Below are 23,575 nucleotides of genomic sequence, written 5' to 3'. Positions count from 1 at the left end.
TAGTATAAATACACTTTTTCTTTTTTAGTGGCCTTAATCTAATAGCCCATTTTTATGATGGTAAGGTGCCTGATCATAATATAATACACTGTTCGTAGTTGTTCATATTGGGAGATAAACTGCAAAATAGACAACAAACTGAATTAATGACGAATATTAAATAGGCGAGAGGTAATTTGATCTGCTATACGTTGGAATCAAATGCATATCCACATATGATCAAAAGCCATTGAATTACAGAAAATCATTTATTTGGAATATTGTCTGGACGTGTTACATTAACTTTAAGTCGCAACATCTTGTCACAACATGTTATATTAGTGCCCATCATCTCTGTACATTGCAAACTTTTGCACACTCCTTCGACAATATTTAGCAAATTCGTGAACAAACTTTTATTTATTTGGTATTGTATTTAAGATTCTTGACTATTTTTAGTAGCCTGCTTGCGTTTATTTTTTGTTTTATCTCACTATGTATATTGTAAGCACCAAATACCAAGGCAAATTATGTGAAAATCTTGGGATTTCTGATTCTGATGCTGCATTCATGTCCCTACCGTTTATTTCCCTATTGTACTTTACAAGCAGTTGTAACCATAGACTGTAGGTTGTAACTATACATTTAGCTAATCCCTCCAAACAGACAGTTACTATTACAGATACAATTTGATCATACATTTTGTCAATTATAATATGTCACTTTGGGCCTTTATGAATTGCATTATGTACGGTATGTATTGTTTGTCCAATGGCCCCGTGGTGTTTCTGTCAGTGCCTCGCACAAGACCTGAACGCAGCATTTCTCTTCAACAACACCACAAGCCTTATCCAACACTCGGCGCTCTACTCCACCATCCATCAAAAACAACGACAGTGTGGTGGAGTAAGACTATCTCTCGCTATTTACTGACAACCATACAGCGCTATGCAGTTACATGAGCTCAGACAGATTTAAATGACTTTATTTTGCTGGTTAGTTGTCGTGATAGAAGCTAGCACCTTGACGCTACCCAAGCTAACGCAAATACAACGTAATGTCCCTCCATGTTGTAACGGTTCAACTTTAGGGGCACTGATCAACGTCAAGGGTTAAACCCTAGCTCACTGTCAACTATCCCAAACTCCTGTGTACACTGTGTTTATCCATCTGATTGGCGTGTGGACGACACTAGTCGGTTGATTTACCGAGGTGGACGTTTTGCCAAATTGAAAATAGCAGGCAGCTAACGTTTGGGGCATTGCCCTCAGTAGAGCATTAAGCTAGCACGCTAACACGCGGCCAGCCAACGGGTTGCCAATTTGTTTATTCAGACTTCATCTGTCACACATACTCGTGAGATTGAGGTTCTGTGCGGATCTGCGTGAGCTCTGTCCACTGTCCCATGCCCTCTGCGTGGCGGGGAGATAGTTGTGGAGCCGAAGAGGTAACCAGCCAGCAGTCCTGTTAAACATGGAGGATGAAGAGGTCGCAGAGAGCTGGGAAGAGGCAGCGGACAGCGGGGTGAGAACGACTAACGTTGGACCATTATTCTTCATAACGAGATTATAACTTGGTTTTAGTTTGCCCACCAGACAGTCGTCTATCAAGAATTGTCGATACATTGGATGTGTCGTGTGCTAAAATACCTGAGATAAACACGTTATTTAGTTTGGTTTTTTTCTCATCAAAGAAATCAGCTCGTCTTTCTGACTGAATCCTGCAGGCCTCGCTGTCCCACAATGACACGGGACTGATCCTGACTTTATGTCATTAACAACATTATTGTATATTGTGTGGAAAAACATATTGAATGTTTACATCATTGCAATAACACAACAGTGTAGTATGTTCAGGGCTTTTTGAAATACTATTTTGACTAGAAGCGAATATTGTTAGCAGATTAGGTAGATTGAACCCGTTTAATTGGTTTGTGGCAAACTAAACTCATTTTTAAAACATCATATTACAACGTCATATTGCAGCAATCCTGTTTTTAAAACCTGTCCCATGTAATCACATTTGCTGAAAAAGCCTTTCTGTGTCATGTTTCAATGTACACAATGCTATTATTGTTATGGAACGGAATGTAATAGTTGAGTGACTGCATTCTTTTATCCTCATCCTTTTTATGAACAGCTGGCAATGTATTGATCTGAAATGATACTGAGATATGAATACAGTTTAACCTGTACACTTTGCATTGGCTTTACACTAAATATGAATTTCAACTTCTGTCTGAACATGTATGTCTTAACAAATGTAGTTTGATCTTGTGTCTACATTTTTAATTGTAGATCACATATTAGTGACGCCAGAGGTTCAATAAATCCCATACCATGATCAAGGATTATTGATTTGTAATGATTGAAGTATGTTATAGTATCCATCAAACGCATGTTTTCATAGATTCCAGTAACCAGTCAGCAATTTAGTAATCCAAATATCCTGAATATGATTGCATACAGGTTAATGAGTTTTTCAGTAATACAAACGTCATAAATATGCTTTTCTCCTCAGGAAATAGAGAGACGGCTTGAGGCTAAACTGAAAATAAATCAGGAGGCAAAGTAAGCAAAGAGACAATTTATCAAAAAAATGTAAATACATGGTAAGATTGCATAGAAGTTTTTTTCTGAGTAATTTTATTCCCCTTATGTTTTTACCTGTACAGGAAGTTCAGCTTGGGTTCAGGTGGCTCACCTGTTAAAACTGCTATTGTAATCCAGGATGACTCTCTGCCTGCAGCACCCCCACCACAAATTAGAATTTTAAAACGTCCGTCAAATAACGGTACCGCAGGAAACCTTGCATCCTCAAATCGTCCCTCTCAGCAGATGAAGTCTTTGGCCCAGCGGGAGGCAGAGTACGCAGAAGCCCGCAGAAGGATCTTGGGTAGTGCTTCTTCAGATGATACGCCTCAGGACAATCCTTCCCAGGACAGGTAAGACATTACAACAAAGAAGAACATACAATTACTTTACAAAGTAGTTAGAAACACAGAGAAGTGAAAAACAGTGATATTAATTTGTTCTAATTTCTCCTTGTCTCATTAGGGCAGCACGTATGAGTGTGCAGCAACCAGTGGAACCAGTTCGTCCAAACAACCATGTGATCCGCCAGCCCACTGGGCCAGATGGCACCTCAGGCTTCAGACTCTGCAGATAAAGAGGAGCTACCGGCTGCAAGGAATCAGCTGTCTCCCTTAGAGGGCATAAAGGGTGGCAGTTCAAGGGTGTGGTATGAAGAGCAGAGTGGTGGGATGACACCAAATTCGACAGACATTAGAAATATGAAGACACAGCATGGATTGAAATGAACTCCTCCACCCTCTCTACTCTGCTTTCTGGCATGGTCTTTGCGTTTCACCACCTTCTGTGGAATGTGCAAGGGGATGGCAGAGATCAGCCAAAGATCTGAAACCCCTTCTGTTCCACACTGTGAACAGGCTTTTGCCTCACATCCCTACACACTGTGATACTCTGATGTTCCATGAGGTGCCCTGTGATTTACATATGATTGGCTGGCCGAGTGCATCAGGTACCTGTCTTTTCAGGGCGAATAAGGGCAGCTCGGGAATCTGTGGGAATTCCCCTGAGAGGTACAAGCAAAGGAGCTGGCCTTTCCACTGATGGAGCGTGGCTCATGGCTGGGTGTCCACCGGGTCGCTGGCCTCAGTTTTTTGGGGTTCTGTGGAAATTAAATGTTTGACAGTGCTAGGAGTTTACTGTGTTTTCAGCAGCTTGAGTGAAAGTTGAGTAAAAGTGCACTGTGCTTAAAAGTGCGTTTTTATACCGTAGTTGCATAGCAATGTTAGAGGCCCAAACCAGTATTTTCCACAGTCCACAGGCCTCTGTTTGGCTCTGGTGGCTATTAAAGAAATGCCCGGTGGGCACGCAGCCTTTGGCCAAAGATTACAGATCAGAAGGTCGGAATGTCACTCAATCTAAGTTTATTCAAGCAATAAAGATGAAGTCACTCCCTGGATTATTTTTTACATATTGCCTATTTACCTGTGATGTGTTCTCAAATTATGTTTTGTTTTAAACCGCTGACAATGTTTCTTCATGTTTGTGTTTTTTCCCGAGAAATAGTATGTTTAAGTCAAGAGGTCAGTAGTGTATCAGAGATTAGATGATGTAGCCTACATACAAAACTGTATTGGTAGTCATTTTTTATTTCATCAAAGTGGATAAATAGCAGACCTATTCATTAATTGAAAATCTTAAGTTATCATGCATATATGTTCCTGTGTTTTTTCCTTTTCTGTTTCACAACGGAAGTGCTAAATTGGAACTTATTTTACAGCCAATTGTGCTGCATCTGTTTAGAAAAGAGGGCTTTGATCTGTTTTTGCACCAGTTGAAGTATGTTGAAGGTTATGGTTTGGTCTTCAGAAATAACTATTTGATGCTCAGCTTGGGGGATAACGTAGTTACATGACAACTGTGTTAATTTGGAAGAGTCCGTGAAATTTCTTTCGAAAACTACAAAAATGATCACAAAGATATTAGATATTAGAACGCTCATTTTTAAATCAGTGTCCTTTAGAATGAAGCCAAATTCCACTGCCTGGTTTTGATGAATGTTTTTCATGTGGTGTTTTTGACGCAAAGGGATTTTACACCATTGTTTGCCGCCGATTAAAAATAAAACTTTGCAAACCATGAAATCAATAATCTCATCAAATGCTGATACCAGTGCTGATAATTACTGCAATCATTTTTGAGCCCTTTGACACTTGTATGCCTTAAATGACAAATGATCCCTGGTTACATGTGTTCACTTTCCAATGGGTAGTGCTTGTTAGTCTTAAGCTTTTTGTGCACTTGTGATAGTTTTATTATTTTCCTTGATACATCCTGTCATTGAGGTACAGTTACTAGCTGCAAGAGTGTCGCAATCGAAAAAGGTGCAAAAATGCTTTTATTACAGACACGTTCATGACTGCTAAGACCATAATTTATCCAAATAATTTCCAGGTACACATTAATTGGAAATATTCAAAAGAAAAGAATACATTTAAACTATTATAAATTAAACAACTTGCCTCTACACAGCAGTAAACTTATAAATATGGCTGATGCATTTGTGCCACTTATTCCCACCTCACTCGCTAAAAAGGAAAAGGACCTTTTAGGGTCAGAGGCGTGGACATTCACTAATGTCTGGGAATTGAAGTTTCCTTTTGTTGTTTGTTGACAGCAATATAAGTTTTCCATTGCAGCACTAACGTCTCAATGTTTTTTGTTTAAAGACATAGTACAGCCTACACTGTCATCTTAATATACTGTTCCCAGGGATCTGGTTCAATTATTGAAATGAAATGGATTTGTTATCATTTTAAATAGATAATTAAAAGCAAAACACATCCTGTATCTATGTGATCTACATATTAAGCTTTGCTTCAGTCATTCAAAGCCGCCTGCCTACTTCAATGCAGATTTGATGTCATTCTTGTTTTGAAACTTGAAAAATCACAAATGAAAATTGAATACCCTTTAATAAACACACTTCAAACTTGGTGTTTGTTTGTTTTGTGCAGAAAGATGTTACGTATATTACTTCTAAATTATTTAATTTGATACAGTTTAAATAAACTGAATATGATTGATTTTAAAGACATTTATAAAAGGGTTATGGTTAGTGACTGCTTCAACTACACAACCTGTTGAAGCAGTCAGTAATATTACTCAGATTAGGTGAATGTGAGATGTATAGCCGCATGTCATCATTCCACCGCTGGTTGTCGACGTGTCCCGCAAACAATGTGGGTTTCGTAGATAATTGGCAGACTTTCTGGCGAAAAACTTTTCTGATTAGAACAGATCTCATTTCTGCAAATCTGATCAAGTTTATTTGCGGACTTAATCCATGACAACCCAGTGTTTAGACCAGAAAGCAAAGTTGTCGTTTTACACCCTTCTCTGCATTTCCATTAAAGCAGTTACCTGCCCAAAACTCGGCCACTTAAATTAGTTAAATCAAAGGTAACCAGTAGAGTAATACAAAATAACCTCATAAGAGTTAACACCAATGCAATAGTGCAACAAAATAGGATAATTAAATGTGGACTCTTAAATATCAGATCTGATATTGATTTATTTTGTTTTACTGAAACTGGGCTTTGTCATGAAGAATATGTCAGCACAAGTCATATTAATGCTCACATTCCTCGAGGACGTGGAGAAGCAGCCATCTTTGACTCAAGCCTATTAATAAACCCTAAACTCAAATTAAACTACAACTCATTTGAAAGCCTTGTTTTAAGTCTTTCACATCAAACCTGGAAAACAATACAGACAATTATATTTATTATAGTGTACCGGGCCCCAGGTCCATATTCTGAATTTCTATCTGAATTTTCAGAGTTTTTATCAAGTTTAATCCTTAAAACTGATATTTAATATTCATGTGGATGTCAATAATGATAGCTTTAGTCCTGCGTTTATCTTATTATTAGATTTGATTGGCTTCTGTCAGAGAGTACAGAAACCCAATCACTGCTTCAACCACACCCTCGACCTTGTTCTTGCATATGGCATACAAACATAGAACATGTAATAGTTTTTCCACAGTACCGTCTTTTATCAGACTATTACCTAATAACTTTAGAGTTTATAGATTGTACACCGTTAGGCAAAGGTTTCTACGCCAGATGTCTAACTGACAGTGCTGTAGGTACATTTAAAGAAACGATTCCTTCTGCATTTAATTAAATACGATGTCTCAATAACAGAGGATTCCTGTGCTAACTTTAGTCCGTCCCAGATTGATCATCTTGTCGATAGTGCTACAGGCTCAATCCCCCTTTTTACATAATTTTATTCTGTAAACCTCACTGAGAATGACACTATACTCGATAGCCCATCTAAAAAAGAAGATAATAAAACAAAGAAGGTTTGCTCCCTGGTATAACCCTCAGACCTGCAAATTAAAGCATGAAAGCATATGGCGTTCCACCAATTTGGAATAATCCTGCTTTGTTTGGCGAGATAGTCTTAAACATATAAGAAGGCTCTCTGTAATGCCAGAGCAGCCTATTACTCATCAGTAATAGAGACAAATAAGAACAACCCCAGGGTTCTCTTTAGCACTGTAGCCAGGCTGACAGAGTCGCAGCTCTGTGGAGCCGTGTATTCCTATAGACCTCAGTAGTAATGTCTTCATGAACTTCTTCAATGAAAAGATTCTAACTATTAGATTAATAATCTCCCGCCCTCAACCAGTACCGATCTATCCTCAGAGTAACCTCAGAAACAGCTGTAAACCCTGATATGTATGTTGATGGATGTCTCCCATCAACTTTGACCAATTGACTTCAACCATTTCTACTGCCAAACCTTCTACCTGTCTCTTAGACTCCATCCCGACGAGGCTGTTTAGAGATGTTTCACCTTTAATTAGCACCTCTCCACTAGATATCATCAATGTGTCTTTACTAACAGGCCATGTACTATAGTCTTTCAAAGTATTACCTTTAGTTAGTACCTCTCCACTAGATATTATAAATGTTTATTTAAAAACAGGCCATGTACCAATTGTTCAAAGTATCTGAAATTAAACCTCTTCTTAAGAAGCCCACTCTTATTCCAGAGATGTTGGCTAACTTCACTTCCTCTCTAAGATCCTTGAGAAAGTAGTCGCAAATCAGTTGAGTGACTTTTCTACATAATAATAGTTTGTTTGAGGATTTTCAGTCAGGATTTAGAAAACACCACAGCACAGACACAGCACTGGGGAAAATGACTAATGACCTTCTTATTGCATCAGATAAAGGACTTGTCCCTGTACTTAGTTGTGCGTTCGACACCATTGACCATGACATCCTATTACAGAAACGAGAACATTTGATTGGCATTAAAGGTACCACACTAAGCTGGTTTAAATCCTATTTATCAGATTGATCTCAATTTGTATTTGTAAACGGTGAAACCTCGATGACCACCAATGTTAGTCAGGGAGTTCCACAAAGTTCTGTGCTTGGACCAATTTTATTTACCTTATATATATATCTTTTAGGCAATATTATTAGAAAACACTCCATAGACTTTCATTGTTATGCAGACAATACTCAATTATATCTATCGATCAAGCCAGACGAAACCAACTCAACTAGTTCGCTAAACTTCAAACATGTCTTAAAGACATTAAAACCTGGATGACATGACACTTCCTGATGTTAAATTTGACTAGGCCCAGAACACCTCCGAAATTAATTATCTAATGATATAGTTTCTCTTGATGGCATTGCCCTGACATTCAGCACCACCGTAAAGAATCTCTGAATTATCTTTGATCAGGATTTATCCTTAAACTCCCACGTAAAACAAATCTCAAGGTCTGCCTTTTTTCACCGACGTAACATCAGGCACATCCTGTCTCAAAGCGATGCAGAACAATGTGTTCACGCATTTGTTACTTCTAGAATAGACTACTGCAATTCCTTATTGTCAGGCTGCTCTAATAAGTCTCTTAAATCTCTCCAGTTGACCCAGAATGCTTGTGTACTAACAACAACTAAGAGATCATATTATCCTGGTCCTGCCTCGGCCCTGCTGATGCCCACTTTCTCTATCTTCTTCTGTATTCCTTCATGCACCATTAATGCACATTACTAACTTTGCTCATTCTCCGGAGTCTTTGCTTTCTCGCCTCACAAATTTCCATGGATCGTGGTAATGCCTGGACCCTGGTCCTGCCTCCTGCCTCCTGCCATGGTCCTGAATAAATGAAATGATTGTACTTTAAGTAGAATACGGGTGGCTTCTTTGATTGTGGGCCATACGCAGACAAATATAAGAGGTCTCAAACCAAATGCGTATTGTTCAACTATTTGCACTGCAAGAAAAGTTTGTAGACCAGCAAACATGTTCCTTAAAAAAATATTATCTATCAAAATAAAACAGCACTACTAAACAGTTAAATGTTTTTAAGACACGTTTTTTTACAGTGTTTCATTGGTGTTCGCCACATATTACAAAAAAGTATTTCTGTATCTGATGCTCTTTTATGTAAATTAATTCAATACTTTTAAGCACAGTGCACAAACAAAATACCCAGAACAATATTGTAATGCCATGTGTAAATCTGTAAATAGGTCAAGTTAATACAGGCTGACATTACTAGTATTATTGTGTGGTAGTACTGGTAGTACTTCCTAACTGCTCAAACCATCCTGACCAGACGCGGCGCTGTTTGAAGTGAGCGACGCGGATCGGATAATTTAGGGATCTTGTTTGGTTCAACTTGCTCAACTCCAGCCGAGGTGTCCATTAAAAGTCGGAAGTTGGTTTTGATAGTTTGTGAAACCTTGGTGAAACTCGACAAAATGGCAGAAGACAACAGTTATGAGTCAATGCTCTGTGTGAAGCCCGAGGTTCATGTTTACCGGATCCCGCCGCGGGCCTCTAACCGTGGATATCGGTAAGAAGAGCTCAATGAGAAGTCGTGGAAGTGACTGAGGAGTCTCACTGGCGGAGAGACAAGTGTCCGTCATGAAGCTAATTTAACACGAATGCACCCATTATCGGACAACAAGTGGTTAGCTTGGATGATAATTGTAATTTCTCTATTTCCCCGCAGAGTGTATTCGACGGTTACAGTCAACACGTCCAGTAGTAACACTCGTACGGATTCAGATAAACGGACATAACGTGAGCTGAACACGTGACACGTGCTAGAATATCAAACTGGTATCTGGTCTTCGTCGTCCAGACTTTGTCAACAAACAGGTCCTTGACTGCGCCTTGCTGCTGCCGTGTAAAAAGTTAACTTTAGTCGTGAAAGTTATGAGAAATTATGACATCGCTGGTAACGTTTAAGTCTGGAGGGTTAAAGATGGCTCGTGTCCGATAATAGATGCATGAGTTTATAGTTAATGCTAGCGTAGAACTATTTGACGTTAAGTGCCATTAATTACAATTAATTCAGTTTATTGTTTGCTTGTGTTGCTGAAAATAATATCAGAATAATTCAATGAAAGCATTATTTCACGTCAGCTAGACTTACATGTGTCGGTGAATGACGGATTGTTTCTTGTTTCCACTCTTACACGAAACTGTTTTTTTCACTTAACTACATTATAACATGGAAGCGTTAACTTCAGTTAATATATTATAACATGGAGGAGTTACCATCACTTCTTACATTATAACATTATAGCATGGAGGAGTTGCCATCAGTTGTTACATTATAACATGGAGGAGTTACCTTCAGTTGTTACATCATAATATTATAACATGGAGGAGTTGCCATCAGTTGTTACATTATAACATGGAGGAGTTACCTTCAGTTGTTACATCATAATATTATAACATGGAGGAGTTGCCATCAGTTGTTACATTGTAACATGGAGGAGTTACATTCAGGTGTTACATTATAATATGAAGGAGTTCCCATCAGTTGTTACATTCAAACATAACATGGAGGTGTTACCTTCAGTTGTTACATATAACATCAATCACCGCAGTGTTATGAGCAGTTTGTCATTGAAGCAGCCTGTTGTCTGTCTTTCAACATAAAGAAGATGTCATAAAAGTAAATTTTTGAATCCTATCAATTTTAATCATATATTTAAAGGATTCACAGGTGTCACATTTCTTTCAGTTCAGACTCATTTTTGTCTTCCTGAAAACTTTTGATTTCACTTCCTTCTGCTGTGAAAAGCTGCAGCTGTCTGGGTAAAAATGGTGATCCAGTCAGCCCCTTTCACATTCAGACGTGTGTTTCCTGTTTTTTTAGTGCTGCTGACTGGAAGCTGGATGAACCAGCATGGAGTGGTAGGATGAAAATCACTGCGAAAGGCAAGCTGGCCTACATTAAGTTAGAGGACAAAAACACAGGTAAACAAGTGGCATCTCCTTGTAGCTCAATCTGATGTGTGTACATAATTCACCACATGGATTCTTTGTATATTTTGTAACTAACCTTACTCTTTTTGGATCATGACAAGCATGCAAAAAAAAACAATTGCGATTGGCACAATACTTACTGTATGTTAAAAGCCATGTGAGTAAACACAGGTTATGCAACATATTTAGATGACTGTTATTATGGTTGTTAAAAGTAATATGTAATTACACAGCAGATTCATGACCTTGATGTTGTCACATTAACAAGTTTCCTGACTCAAGGCTATTTAACATACATGGTTTATTTTGCGGGTGATAATGGATGGATGGATGGTTTATTTTGGAATATGTCATTGAACAGGTGAATATCTTCTCGGGTGAATTTGCAGACAGGAGGCTTCAAGTGTGTTGTTGCCCTTTCACTCTTGATTGTACACATTAAGCCTCAAATGGAGCTCTTATCTGAGTGACTACAGTGACAACCAGTCACTGAAAATGTCACCAAATTCATTAAAATAGCTTCAGCATTAACTATTCAAAATAATCTGGGGTAATAATCTGTTTTATAATCTGGGGTATCCTGACTCGTCGATTATACAAATAAATTTGTTTGTCACAGTGTGATCAATGCGCCCGTCAAGCAGCTTGCTAACTTTGTTTGTCCTTTGCAACAGACCGTTTTACTGTATTAGTCACAATGCAGTAAATTACCCTAAAGCACTGTTCTACATGTGTTCTTTGCAGGAGAGTTGTTTGCCCAAGCTCCAGTCGAACAGTATCCAGGGTGTGTAGTTGAATCAGTCACAGACTCCAGCAGGTACTTTGTGATCCGGATAGAAGATGGCAATGGTAAGACACTTTCTTTGGAGAAGTCGTGGATATGTTCTTCTAAAGACGACTCAAATGTAATGTCAAATTTATAGAGGAATGCATCATATTAATCATTTTTTTTAATATTTCAATTTAAATGTAAGAATTTCATTTAAATTGGGTATAAAATACAAAACATGACGATCTAGTCTTTCAGATTAATGGTACATTTTTCTTTTTCAAGAGAATCAGCATTCAGATTGAATTGTGGAAGTGAAATAGTGCATTAGCTTTTCTCTGAACAAAGGAAAGATTGTGTCTGCGCATCATTCATCCCCATGATCCTTAACGTGACATCACCGTGATTCAGGACTTTGTTAACTTGTCCTAGTTGTTATCAAGACAATCACAGGAACTCTGTCTGTCTCACTCTTCAGTTATAAAATGGCAATGTATAACGTCAAAAGCGATTTTTTTCTTTTGCTATTTATAGCCTTAATTTAGTCTGTAAATGTAAGACTAAGATCTATCGCTAAGTCACAGGTCTTATATCTTACTGCAGGCATTATGTTATTTATATGATTCAATGTGCTTTTTTCTTTAAAATCTTTTTCCCTAAAGGACGTCATGCTTTTATCGGCCTGGGTTTTGCTGATCGTGGAGACTCATTTGACTTCAATGTAGCTTTACAAGACCATTTCAAGTAAGTTAGCTTCTCTTATGTTGTCAGTTTACTATCTGATCTCTGTTGATACGATACTGTGAACAACATTCATACTTGCACATTTACTTTGTGGATAGACAACAGTGCACATTTGTCCATCATGCATATAATGTATTTATTTACAATTTGAGAGTAAAAGAGACCATCAACACAAACATTAAACCTTTTTGATTGTGTTTGTTACAATACTTGCAATACAATATTGATGTTTTGTTATCTGTATCTTGCCACTGTAATGACACAGTTTGACTCTTTCCAACATTACTGCAGTGATAATTATTATGCTTTCAAACTGTTTCTAAAGGTGGGTGAAGCAAGAAGGCGAGCTCGCAAAACAGGAAGCTTCTGAGAGTACAGCACCTAAGCTGGACCTCAGCTTCAAAGAGGGGCAGACTATCAAGATCAGCATTGGGGTGAGTCCTTCAGCACCAATATTACACATGTAAAGAAATGAACACAAATGATTAAATAATACATACAACAATGACAGATTATCTAAAGCAATGAGCCACCAATTGGACAATAAAGATGTTCAGAAACTCTCATGACTCCGTCTATCACAGAACATCAAGAAGAAGGATGCAGGTGGTGCCAAACCACGGCCCATGGGTATGGGTCTACTCCCACCTCCACCAGGTGCAAAGATTGGAGGTGTAATACCGCCTCCTGTGGAACAGCAGACAGTCTCAGCGGAACAGACTAACACTGGTGATCACCCTGCTTTTGTATCAAATCAAATTTATTTTACATCTTAACATGATTTAAACAGTATTCATGCTTTACATCCATGTTTTTCTCCTGATCCAGCCTCTCTTTTAGACTTTGGGTCCCCTGGCCCTGCAGCCTCACCCAGCTCCGACGTGTGGGGCGATTTCACATCTGCAGGCTCCAAGTAAGTTCTTCACAATGTCACCTGTATTGTTGTCTGTCTAGCAATCCATCTTGTCCATCTTTCACATTTGTGTTTGTTTAACATGATTGTTTTTAATTCTGTCACACTCATCATCACGCTCTCACCCCCCTCACCCCTCTCCTCCACAGCTCCAGTAAAGATGCTGTCAAATCAGAATGGGTGCAGTTTAGTTGAGTGGTGAGAAAGCGTGCACACACTCAGGCTTCATACATTCCATGGAAAAGATGATTGTTGCAACAAGAAACTAAAAGAAAGGAACTGTTAGTAAACTTGACTGGCTCATTTGTTCTGGCTGCACTTATTCTGAAAAGAATATGTTCACATAAGCTATAGCCGGCTGACCAACACATTCTGGAGGAACAAACAGTAAACATGTACATATGTGTTACAATCATATTCTATTCTCAAACTCTGCCACAAAGTGGGACCTTTGTTTGATTTTAGAAGTCGCAAATAATGAACCGTCATTGTTGGAGTCTCTGCTCTCTTGAAGACAAGTGAGCATGTTGATTGTTGAAAGGAACGATTGTCTTGTTACACTAACCAGATGAAAACATCTACCCTTTGCCTTAAATCAAATGTTCCCTTATTTTACATCTAGTTTCTCTCCCTTCTCAATGCTATCTGTCCAGAATCATTTTTGATTGTGTCCCTCTGTTCCATCATGCTCCCATCATAGTTATCTCATTACACAAGCACCACTCATCTCAAGGTTGTTTTTACCATCTAGGGAAAGTTAGTTTACCCATTGAAAAGATCCATATTTTGTTTAGCTTTCTAGCAGTTTGTGTGCGTTTTTGTTTTCTGTTTCCTACTTTGTTTTTTTATTTTGTTTTAGGAGATCTGGCAAAACTATATTGATATATGATGATTAGTTTTAAATGAAACCTCTTAAGCCTTCTTCAAATATACCCAGGTTATTTTAATCTTGGTGTCCATTTCCATGCCCATTCATTCAAAGTTTGAACATGTTTTTGTTCATTTTTGCCTGTGTAGGCCTCGTTATGTATTTGCCTCAAGTGTTGTTGCTTTTATAAATGTGACCTGTTACCAAATATAAATTTACCTAAATCTTGTTGCAATTTGCATCGAGTATTTGATTAAGTGCCTTTCAGAAAATGATCTAAAATGTAAAAAATGTAAACCGAAGTCATCTTGTAAATAAACAATATATTTCATTGACTCTTGTTTTGATTTTTATTAGTGAAGTAGTCAGCTTGTGAGATTGTAGAGGTTTTCTCCGTGGCTCATGTTACACATTGTTTTCTTCAGAGGTGCAATGTGTTCTCGGATATCAGAGTTTTGGAAAAGTTTAAAGGTGGTATGTATCTCATAAAGTGTTTTTATGATGGAAGGAGAACATGGAGTCACCAAGTAACTCCTCAATGTAATCAGCAAAACAATCTTAACAGGATTGTTAGTGATATCACAGCCAGTATTTCTTTTTCATTTAGGTTAATTGGTGTCCATTTAAGAAACATTTCCATGCTGTTTTCAAGTGATGTAATTGTTCTGAAGTTGATCATATGTACATGTATTTAACTCAACATCAATAACTTGACAATTGCCTGCTTTCCATGTTTCCATATTTTGAAAGTATTTGTGTTGATGAAATTGCATCTAAATGTATGTTTGAGTTTGATTTAGTATGTAAAATTCAGCAATAGTAATACATAGATTCTTTCAGATTTTTCTGACTGAAATGAAGGGTCATTAATCTGAAACTAGTAGATATGATCACTGTTTACCCAAAAAGATGCAATTCTTGTTTTTAGATTTTAAACTTTAACTTTAGTTATTTTAATTGAGAAAAAGAAACAAGCCACTATATCAAAACATAAATCTTAGTTTCTATCTATTAAAGCACTTTGAAAAGCCTACATGGTTTAAGTTTATGCCATATTTAGTACATATAGCCAAGTTATTGTGAGCTCCATTTTGAGATTTGATGAGATTTGCTGACGTTCAGAGTATTAAACAAAAAAAATATCTCAATCATTTGTAGCCTGTAAAACGATCGATTGCTTTCATTCAAACTGTTCTGCCATACATTAATTGATCATCCGGCGTGATGACAGCAGACCGTCACGTACTCAGACGGTGTTGCATCTGTGGTTGTTTCACACGGCCGCCTGCCGCTGAACTGGAAGTCCCTCCCCGGAAAAAGCATGGGGAAGACATCGCAGGAAGACGACACTGCTCGGCCACCAGCAGCTGATGGGACGCGTCTATCTGCTGTGGATGAGGGTTGTTTCTGCCTCTGTAGGGTGAACGTCTGCTCAGAAGAATGTCGGGACGGCAGGATAACGTGCATCACACCGATCTGTCGAGGTGAGACTATGAATACGAACTGGGAAGTGGATGTTTTCGCCGCGTACTGCATGAGGGTGAATATCGCTCGATAAAGCGTTTTATAATATCGGTTGTTGTTTCCATAGCAGCGCGATTGAGTCGGGATTTCAGTCTATGTGGCAGGAAAACAATTCGTGATCAGCTTAATTCGCTCGGATGCTGCACTGTTTAACATACAACCCCCTCCTCCTCCTCCTCCCGCCTCAAACTAATCAAAGAGACTTTTGAAAACTTGGGCGTGTCTTTTGAATGTGTTTCCTCTATATACGTGTTTATATAAAATATATATACAGTATATAATTCAAATAATATATAAACAAGACTGACGGGGTTTACAGCCGGATGCACACAAAACAAAAAGTGTGACGGCGAAATAAAGTTGGAGGATGTTGATTCTCCAGCTGAGGTTGCTCTGCAGTAGCGCCTCTTCCTCTCACAGCAACAGGTTGTCAGCCTCATTCTGCACAATCTGATTCCAATAGAGAAAAGCTGAAGTACCACTGCTTCTGGCTGGTGTTGGCATGGTGTCACTCAGCTACTGTGCAGAAATAGAAATACAAGTTCCACCAGTTTAATGATGCACAATGTGATGTTTCTGAAGCACACTGGTTTACATTAAAGGAAAGAAGGGTCCCGAAGCTTTTTAAAACATTAAATAATCTGCCCCAAAACTAAGCTTGTTTCTGTGGAGAAATTCTTATTATCTTTATGAATCCACATAACATGATATATGGAGACAAATAAATAAATACCGAATTTGAAATGTGAAGTGACAAATATAAAATGTATATATATTTTTAAAACATTATTTGAAGAACATGAAGTATAAATACTGGATTAAATGACATGAAAGTAATTGAACATACTGAGAACATTTTAGTAAAAGCGTATTAAATATTCTCCCTTTTTCTGTACTGCTCCAATAAATCAGAGCGAGATCTGTGTTCCCACCAAATTACAGTTTCCTGCCCCTCCTACCACCCAGACACACACACACACACACACACACACACACACACACACACACACACACACACACACACACACACACACACGATTAGGAGGGTTTTACGTGTTTACCTACCAAATGAAGTGTTAGAGTATGGAAGGACAAAACCAGAAGAGGAAACAGTTGAGGGTGATTCCTTTATTCGGCAGTTGATTTATGGCTGCGTCTACTGGTTGTAAATATAAAAAGCAGTTCAAATGAAGCCAGGGTGAGAAGTCCTCAGGTGTGGTTAGGTCTGTGGAAGATGAAAGATCATCTCACATCTCCCACACTGTAAAACCAGTTTCTGATCTACTGTCAAGCCAGATGGGGGCGCAGCATAGTAAACTAAATGCTTCAGATTCATGGTTGTTATTACATTCATACAGCCTTTTCACATCACGTAGACATATACACTTACACAAAATCAGTAGTAATCAATCACAAAGCGGTGATATTCGTTGACAATTTACAAAATGATGATGCTAAAATAATTCCAGGGAAACCCCCCAACATTGTCTGCAATTAATTATTATCAATATACTGTAGATGCACCTATTTACTATAAACCTACAGTATGTGAGTTGTGACAAAATTAACATTTATGATTATATACTTATTTCCTGACATTCTTGAATCCAGACATTGTGTTTTAAGGCTGGGCTGGAGGGTCTGCTATTGACACAATGAACGTTCTGTCTGTAACTATGACAATCCAAGCACAGAGTAGTGCAGTGCCCTCCTCATGCTTGTTTCATAGTGAAACATAATAAGGGGATAACTACATCTTTATTATTAGTGTATTGTTTTGAATCTTTTTTAGTTTAAGACAACTTTGGGAATATTCTGATATATTTTTAACATGCTGCATTGCTAGTGTTGCAATGGTGTTTTATAATAGTGGGCAAGAATGGGGTCAGCTGGAACACCTTTCCTCCAATCAGAAACAACTGAGTGCCCCCCTCACTTGCTGTACTTGAACATCACAGTAAAACAATGGCCGATATTTTCATTATCTGTAATCCCCGGTTTATTTTCTCAATTACTTGCTTGGTCTGTAAAATGTCAGACAAAAGGGAAAAATGCCATTTTCTGAAACCCAGATGTCTTGTTTTGGCCGACTAACACTCCAAAAGATATAGCAATTTAGTTTCTACAATCCGATGTAGGTGTGTGTGCCAATTGGAATTGACATTGTTTATGTTGCACTTATAGTTGTATTCTTAACCCAGCAATACACATGTTTGGCCACTAGGGTAAAGTGGAAACAATTTGTGAACATACTATTGACATATCATCTGCCCCACCTCAATGGATTCGGGCCATAATTAACGTTATTAATTGCACCTGTGTTTACACTGCAATGACGTGTCAAAAGGGCTTCAGTGAAAAGGGCCTATGTGGAGTTCAAATGTCTTGCCTCCACACGGCTCTCAACATGGAGACGGCTTGAGCGTGGCTAGAAGCTAACAGTGCTAACAGCACAAAGAGTACAAACAACAGCAACAGTGCTGACAGTGTTTACTTGAGGAATGGAGGTTGGGCCGCTCTGTGGGTCGGGGGCGACGTTAACAGCGGTAGCCGCCATGACGGCACCGTGCAATGTGAGCTATATATGTGTGTGGTGTGTGTGTGTGTGTGTGTGTGTGTGTGTGTGTGTGTGCGCGTGTGCGTGTGCGTGTGTGTGTATTCTCAGTGGAACAGTTTTACCAACTGACTCACATGTCATTCGATCCCAAGTTAAAGTGACTTTAACTAATTACACATTAAGAACACCTGCCTATAATTGATTTTCCTGTAGGGAAATAAATATTATTTTGAAAATCTATTAAATAGTCTACCCTTGCAACAACAACAACAGAAATGGAGGGGGGACATATGTTTAGTTTTTCCCTTGCAGAATGTCTCAGGGGCTATTACAGTTTTACTCGGGCCTCTCTTTGTTGTGCAGTTGAATAGCAGTGGTCTGCAGGCTTGTGAATGTGGGCAGTGGGAGTGGAGGAGGTAGTGGTGGTGGTGGAGGTGGAGGTGGAGGAGGGGTGTGAAGTGAATCTTAAACCCTAGCTGTTAATCCTGCTGTCCTCAATCTCTCGGCCTGTCTGTACCGGAGGAGGCGACAGGACGGATCACACACTCGGCTCCTCCAAACGTGTGCAGCCACGAACACGTAGCCGCCTCCGGGCCAGTGAACTTTTCCTCTTCATCGCACGGGCTGTGAAGCCAAAGACGGCGGTTCAGTTGCGGAGACGTCGCATTCACTCGGAGTAAATCCTGTTCGCTGGAGCGTTTCATATATCTGCTGCCGCTGCGATGAGTGGGGCGGAAAACCCAGACACCGACTCCAACAAGCTGGAGTCAGTGATACAGGTGAGGTCGACCGGGTTTTCCTCCATCCCCCATCGCTTATTAATAAACGGGCAATGCTGCGTGATGTGACAAATGCTGCTGGTTTATGTGTTTTGTGTTGATATTGTGTTTTCATCACGGAGCAGTTCTGATGTGACTGCTGTGGCCCCCACCTGGTCCTGTGGCACTTTTTAATTAAACACATCTCCAGCGTCCTATTTACAATATTATTTGTTTTTTTTCATTGTCTGGGCTTGGATATTCTTTACTTGCTTGTGTCTCCTGGCTCGTTTTCTCTGTGGAGGTCTCAACGATAAAGCATCACATGTCTGTGTTTTGTCCATTAGAGGCTGGAGGAGAGTGTTTTGTCTGAGGAGAAGTGGCTGACCGTCCGAGGACCCTCGCCAGACGCCCCCCCCTACATGCCTACCAGCACGAGTACGAGAGATTGTCACAAAGAACCTCAACGATACCTGTGAGTCTCTGCAATATGCTCTCCTGTCTATTAAATGTGCAATTTGTCACTTTCCTTTGATGGATTGTGTCTGTCCTGTGTCTTCACAGCCGGGGCCATGTCCTCGGTCATGTCCCTCCAGGAGGAGAACCGGGTGTTGCAGGGAGAGCTGGTGAGGCTGGAGGACCTGCTGGCACACAGCCGAGCCGACCGAGACGAACTCGCCATCAAGTATGGTGCCATTAGTGAGAGGGTAAGACACCGGCACTGCAACATGGGACTCTAGTAAGATGGGCAGAACAGGAACAGTGAGTTTAGGATTGGAAGAGAGATACTCAATATGACCGTGAATAAGTCAAGTATCTGACTGACCCTCGTTGTGTATGAATAGTAAAATCCCGAGACTTTCTAAATCCTTAAGGTGACGTGGACCTAAAGGGAATGCTGTGGCTCTTTCCTGTTTCCAATTTCTGTATTTTTTTTGGGTCTCTCTTTGTCTGAGATTTGCCGGTCTCCCAGGTGATGGGGACTGGAATTAACTGAAGTGGAATGTTGCCATGGCATCTGTCACCCTGCGCGACCTGTAAACAGGGGCTCAGTGGGGACGAGACACAGTGGAGTGGTGGGTGGGCGCCACACATCTTGTTTTTGGGTTGAACATTAATAAAGGAAACATGCATCCAGAAATGAAAGATAACTCCGATGAAGTTCTTTCAGAGAAACAACATCCTTTATGAAAATATGCTGTTATTGTCAGCATGTGGTTTTTCAGCCCTTTATACTCTTTCCAAATCAATTTATTTAATTTCATGTAAATCACATTTTTATTTTTGTTGTAGAAATCAGAAATACTTCAGTTTTTTAAGAAGCCACTTATTATACCTGTAGTCATAATTAGTATTTCAATTTGATTAAAAATACAAACAATGTGGGTTACAGAGCAACAGTTAACAATACTGGGGGCTATGATGAAAACAATATATTATTAAGTGTAAGTCTGTGATCACTGTCTGCTATTTAATTAATTATTAAGACACATACTACACTTGAGTGTTAAACATTTACAGCATTCCCAGTTTATACAGCTTCTTATACAGCTGAGTAGAACATCTTACTTTTTCTAAACTTTTTTGACAATAATGCTCCAGAACTGCCACTAAATGCCCATTTTGGTGAGAAAGGGTTTGCCACCTGCTGTTTCCAAGCTCAATAATGAACATCCATACAATTTCAAACACTTTCACGACAACTGAGCAAATCCATTTGATGAGGAAGGTGGTGTTGTATGACACATCTCCAGAGCAGCTACTAAAAGACCTTGTGGTGAGATATTTTTGTTTCCTGCGATGAAGGAATAAATATTAAATGTCAAATACTAAGTATGTTGGGATTTACAGAGCGTGTACGGTATTTTAAACTCACAGCATGGAGCACTGAAAATAAAATAACGTCTCCCTCTGCCTCTTACTGGTATCTAAACCTGCAGCTGGAGCAGGCGCTACTCTTTGAGACGGGAGACGGGGATCACGATTCACTTGAGTCCCGCAGCCTGGCGCAGCAGAATGTGGACTTACGACGGCGGCTGGACGAGGAGCAGGCGGCCTACAAGCGTAAACTTACTGCATACCAGGAGGGTCAGCAGAGGCAGGCGCAGCTCGTGCAGAAGTTGCAGGCCAAGGTATGTTTGTTTTACTTTCTGTATTTGAGATGAAGTCGTGGGGTTTGTTACAAGTCAGTCACAGTTTCCTTGCTTCTTCAGGTACTTCAGTACAAAAAGAGGTGTGGGGATCTAGAGCAGATGGTGCAGGAGCGGTCCACAGAGTTGGAGAAGCACAGGCTGAGTGTGAGTGGCATCTATTGACTTTGACTCCAATTACGACAGCCGTAATCTTCCACAAATAACATTTAAACTCTCAACTATCTTCTTATCCAGAGCCCCAGTGAATCATCAAATGGTCGCCATCAAGACGAGTCAAGCAGCAACCTGGAGGACGCTTTAATCCGTCTGGAGGAAGAACAACAGAGGTGATGGATCCTTCATGAGACCTGTAGCGAATCTCCCGGGCACCTCACAATATCACATTTTGCTCTGTCAACATAATGAGTTTTTCCCTTGTGCGTTTTTAGGAGCAGCAGTTTGTCCGCAGTGAATGCCATGCTGAGAGAGCAGCTGGAGCAGGCCAGTTTGGCCAATGAAGCTCTCAGCCAGGACATCCGCAAGCTCACCGCTGACTGGACAAAAGCCAGGGAGGAACTGGAACAAAAGGAGTCTGACTGGAGGAGAGAAGAGGAGGTGGGAAAGCGATGCTTACAAAACAATATAACATTTCTGAATGGAGAAAAAAAAGTAATGTAATGTACATGTTACTTCTGTCCCCTTTCAGTCTTTCCACAGTTACTTCAGTACTGAGCACAGTCGACTGCTGATGCTGTGGCGGCAAGTGGTTGGGTTTCGGAGGCACGTCTGTGAACTGAAGAGCGCCACTGAAAGGTCAGCAAAGAGGAAACTGTTAGCCAGCTGCCTGTGCACTGATTTCAACATAAGACGGTACTAACACTTTCCCTCTGTGTCAATCTCTCTCCAATTTCAGGGACTTGTCAGATATGCGTAACGAGCTGGCTCGGGCATCCCACTCTGCTCAGGTGTCTTGTGCAGGTGTGTCTGCCGCGCTGAACACGCGGGAGGCAGGAGCAGCTCTGGTCCTGGAGCGGGAGAAAGCTCTGCGGATTCAGCTGGAGCAGCAGCTGAGAGAGCGAGTGGGAGAGATGATGAATCTTCAGACCCGAACAGACGCAGAGAGAAGTGAGCTCAACGTCAGGTCAGCGACTTTGGTTAGCTCTCCTACAGGTTTGTTATTAATTAAACAACATTTGTATGAATCAACTTTTGCCTTTTCTGTGTTCACTTTCAGGCTGTCGGAGTCAGTTCGAGAGGCCGAGAGACTAAAGGGACAAATTGAGGAGAGAGACAGAGAAATGGTCGTACTGATGAGAAGGCTTGAGGTTAGAGGTCATTTTAAAAACAGTGAGCCACACTGTTGCACTGGCTGACATGTACTGTCCTTCTGTTGCAAACAGTCACTATTCCAAATGTCAATAACAAAAATCAATCTATGGCTACCTGTTTTTAGGGCTCATTAGGAACAAATTGGCCTTTGGTGTACAGTAGGGACATAGAATGGGAAAACAGAAAGTATTGAGAGACAGATTAATACATTGTTGCTTTTGGTCTTTTTATTGATTTGCTGACAATAAGAAAACAAAACAAAAATGTCAACTGTATGATATTAAAGCTATAATGTTTTTTCAGCTGCATTCAAGCTGAAGTTGGTAACTTTTTGTTACATTTGCTCGAACTATCAAACTAGGGAGCGCTCTCTGAATATAAATCAAGATTCTGTAACTGCTTTGCCTATTTCCATATTTCATATTTCATTGTGCTGTTTAGCTGTAAAGAACTGGCCGCCAACAGTTAAAAACCCAGCGCTGCTGACCGACTGAGCAAAAATTCTCAGGCAGAGGAACCTGATTGTTTTACATATTATCTGTCTCATGTATTACTACTTACATGGGCACAGTTTGAGAAACTATGTCAATGTTATTATATTTTTTGTTACCAACTGTAGCTTTAATCTTCCTGTGCTTCATTTTGTCTTCTTTCAGGAGCAGAGTGGTAACGATGAGACTGAGATACAGGCGATGAGAGCTCACACGGAGACGCTGTTAGACACCATGCGGGACATCGCTCAGGTAAACAGCCACACATATACACACTGTCTTATATCATAAAGATGGGAGGGCCTCATTTACATTTTTTTTGTAGACGGTTTTGTCCGATGGAGAGTCGTCATCGGAGGCAGACCAGGACAACTCTGGGGCTCCGCTGCTAGCGTTGAGCCGGGGTTTCTCCCCTCACCGCTCCTCATCTTCTCGCAGGTCATCCTCCCCCTCTCGGGCCTCCTCCCTGGCTCCTCTTTCTGAGGCGGCGTTGTCAGCTCTGCGCTCTGCAGTCACTAACAAGATGCTCCATCTGCAGGTGACATGTCAAATAATTTGTTTCATTTCATTACAGTGATTGTTTCAGGAAGAAAGCACATTGGTGATGTTGGGCTTTTATTTTTTGTTCATTATTCTTTTAATGTGCTGCTGGTGACAC

General features: G+C 39.9%; 3 protein-coding genes across 5 annotated transcripts in view; all 3 read left to right on the top strand.

Annotated features, from left to right (window-relative positions):
• The first annotated feature begins 813 nt into the window (after window positions 1-813).
• On the top strand, window positions 814-5,203 carry LOC117730685 (SUZ domain-containing protein 1-like). The gene is made up of 5 exons (XM_034532548.1): window positions 814-885; window positions 1,314-1,503; window positions 2,500-2,549; window positions 2,654-2,923; window positions 3,036-5,203. Exons 2-5 carry the CDS (start codon window positions 1,453-1,455, stop codon window positions 3,145-3,147), a joined length of 483 nt encoding a protein of 160 aa, XP_034388439.1. The 5' UTR covers window positions 814-885; window positions 1,314-1,452; the 3' UTR covers window positions 3,148-5,203.
• Window positions 5,204-9,159: 3,956 nt separating this feature from the next.
• necap2 (NECAP endocytosis associated 2) lies at window positions 9,160-14,461 on the top strand. 3 transcript variants are annotated; one of them, XM_034532537.1, is made up of 9 exons: window positions 9,295-9,405; window positions 9,565-9,635; window positions 10,723-10,823; window positions 11,577-11,681; window positions 12,264-12,345; window positions 12,671-12,779; window positions 12,930-13,074; window positions 13,174-13,258; window positions 13,408-14,461. In XM_034532537.1, exons 3-9 carry the CDS (start codon window positions 10,766-10,768, stop codon window positions 13,451-13,453), a joined length of 630 nt encoding a protein of 209 aa, XP_034388428.1. In that variant the 5' UTR covers window positions 9,295-9,405; window positions 9,565-9,635; window positions 10,723-10,765; the 3' UTR covers window positions 13,454-14,461. The 3 variants fall into 3 exon arrangements, with proteins under 3 accessions (XP_034388426.1, XP_034388428.1, XP_034388427.1); XM_034532536.1 differs by having other exon boundaries at window positions 9,565-9,713; XM_034532535.1 differs by lacking the exon at window positions 9,565-9,635 and having other exon boundaries at window positions 9,160-9,405.
• A 977-nt stretch (window positions 14,462-15,438) lies between these two features.
• Window positions 15,439-23,575, top strand: part of LOC117730651 (rootletin-like) — a 22,597-nt gene continuing 14,460 nt past the window's right edge. The window contains 14 exon segments of the mRNA XM_034532500.1: window positions 15,439-15,610; window positions 18,730-18,986; window positions 19,313-19,378; window positions 19,380-19,440; window positions 19,530-19,672; window positions 20,906-21,097; window positions 21,179-21,262; window positions 21,353-21,444; window positions 21,547-21,712; window positions 21,804-21,910; window positions 22,011-22,238; window positions 22,332-22,422; window positions 23,083-23,169; window positions 23,243-23,455. Of these exon segments, the coding sequence (XP_034388391.1) occupies window positions 18,930-18,986; window positions 19,313-19,378; window positions 19,380-19,440; window positions 19,530-19,672; window positions 20,906-21,097; window positions 21,179-21,262; window positions 21,353-21,444; window positions 21,547-21,712; window positions 21,804-21,910; window positions 22,011-22,238; window positions 22,332-22,422; window positions 23,083-23,169; window positions 23,243-23,455 (1,587 nt within the window). The 5' untranslated portion in view covers window positions 15,439-15,610; window positions 18,730-18,929.

The sequence above is a fragment of the Cyclopterus lumpus genome, chromosome 5 (assembly GCF_009769545.1).
Source record: "Cyclopterus lumpus isolate fCycLum1 chromosome 5, fCycLum1.pri, whole genome shotgun sequence".
NCBI classification, from domain to species: Eukaryota; Metazoa; Chordata; class Actinopteri; order Perciformes; family Cyclopteridae; genus Cyclopterus; species Cyclopterus lumpus.
The sequence above is the reverse complement of the archived record's forward strand: the minus strand, read 5'-3'. Positions and strand labels throughout refer to the sequence as shown.

What these genes read in the sequence shown, in the direction of transcription:
- LOC117730685 (XM_034532548.1), top strand. Translation starts at nt 1,453, where the DNA reads ATGGAGGATGAAGAGGTCGCAGAGAGCTGGGAAGAGGCAGCGGACAGC. An exon ending in AAAATAAATCAGGAGGCAAA is followed by an intron (nt 2,550 to 2,653) that starts GTAAGCAAAGAG and finishes TTACCTGTACAG; the next exon opens with GAAGTTCAGCTTGGGTTCAG. An exon ending in GACAATCCTTCCCAGGACAG is followed by an intron (nt 2,924 to 3,035) that starts GTAAGACATTAC and finishes TTGTCTCATTAG; the next exon opens with GGCAGCACGTATGAGTGTGC.
- necap2 (XM_034532535.1), top strand. Translation starts at nt 9,311, where the DNA reads ATGGCAGAAGACAACAGTTATGAGTCAATGCTCTGTGTGAAGCCCGAG. An exon ending in CCGGATAGAAGATGGCAATG is followed by an intron (nt 11,682 to 12,263) that starts GTAAGACACTTT and finishes TTTTCCCTAAAG; the next exon opens with GACGTCATGCTTTTATCGGC. An exon ending in GCTTTACAAGACCATTTCAA is followed by an intron (nt 12,346 to 12,670) that starts GTAAGTTAGCTT and finishes CTGTTTCTAAAG; the next exon opens with GTGGGTGAAGCAAGAAGGCG.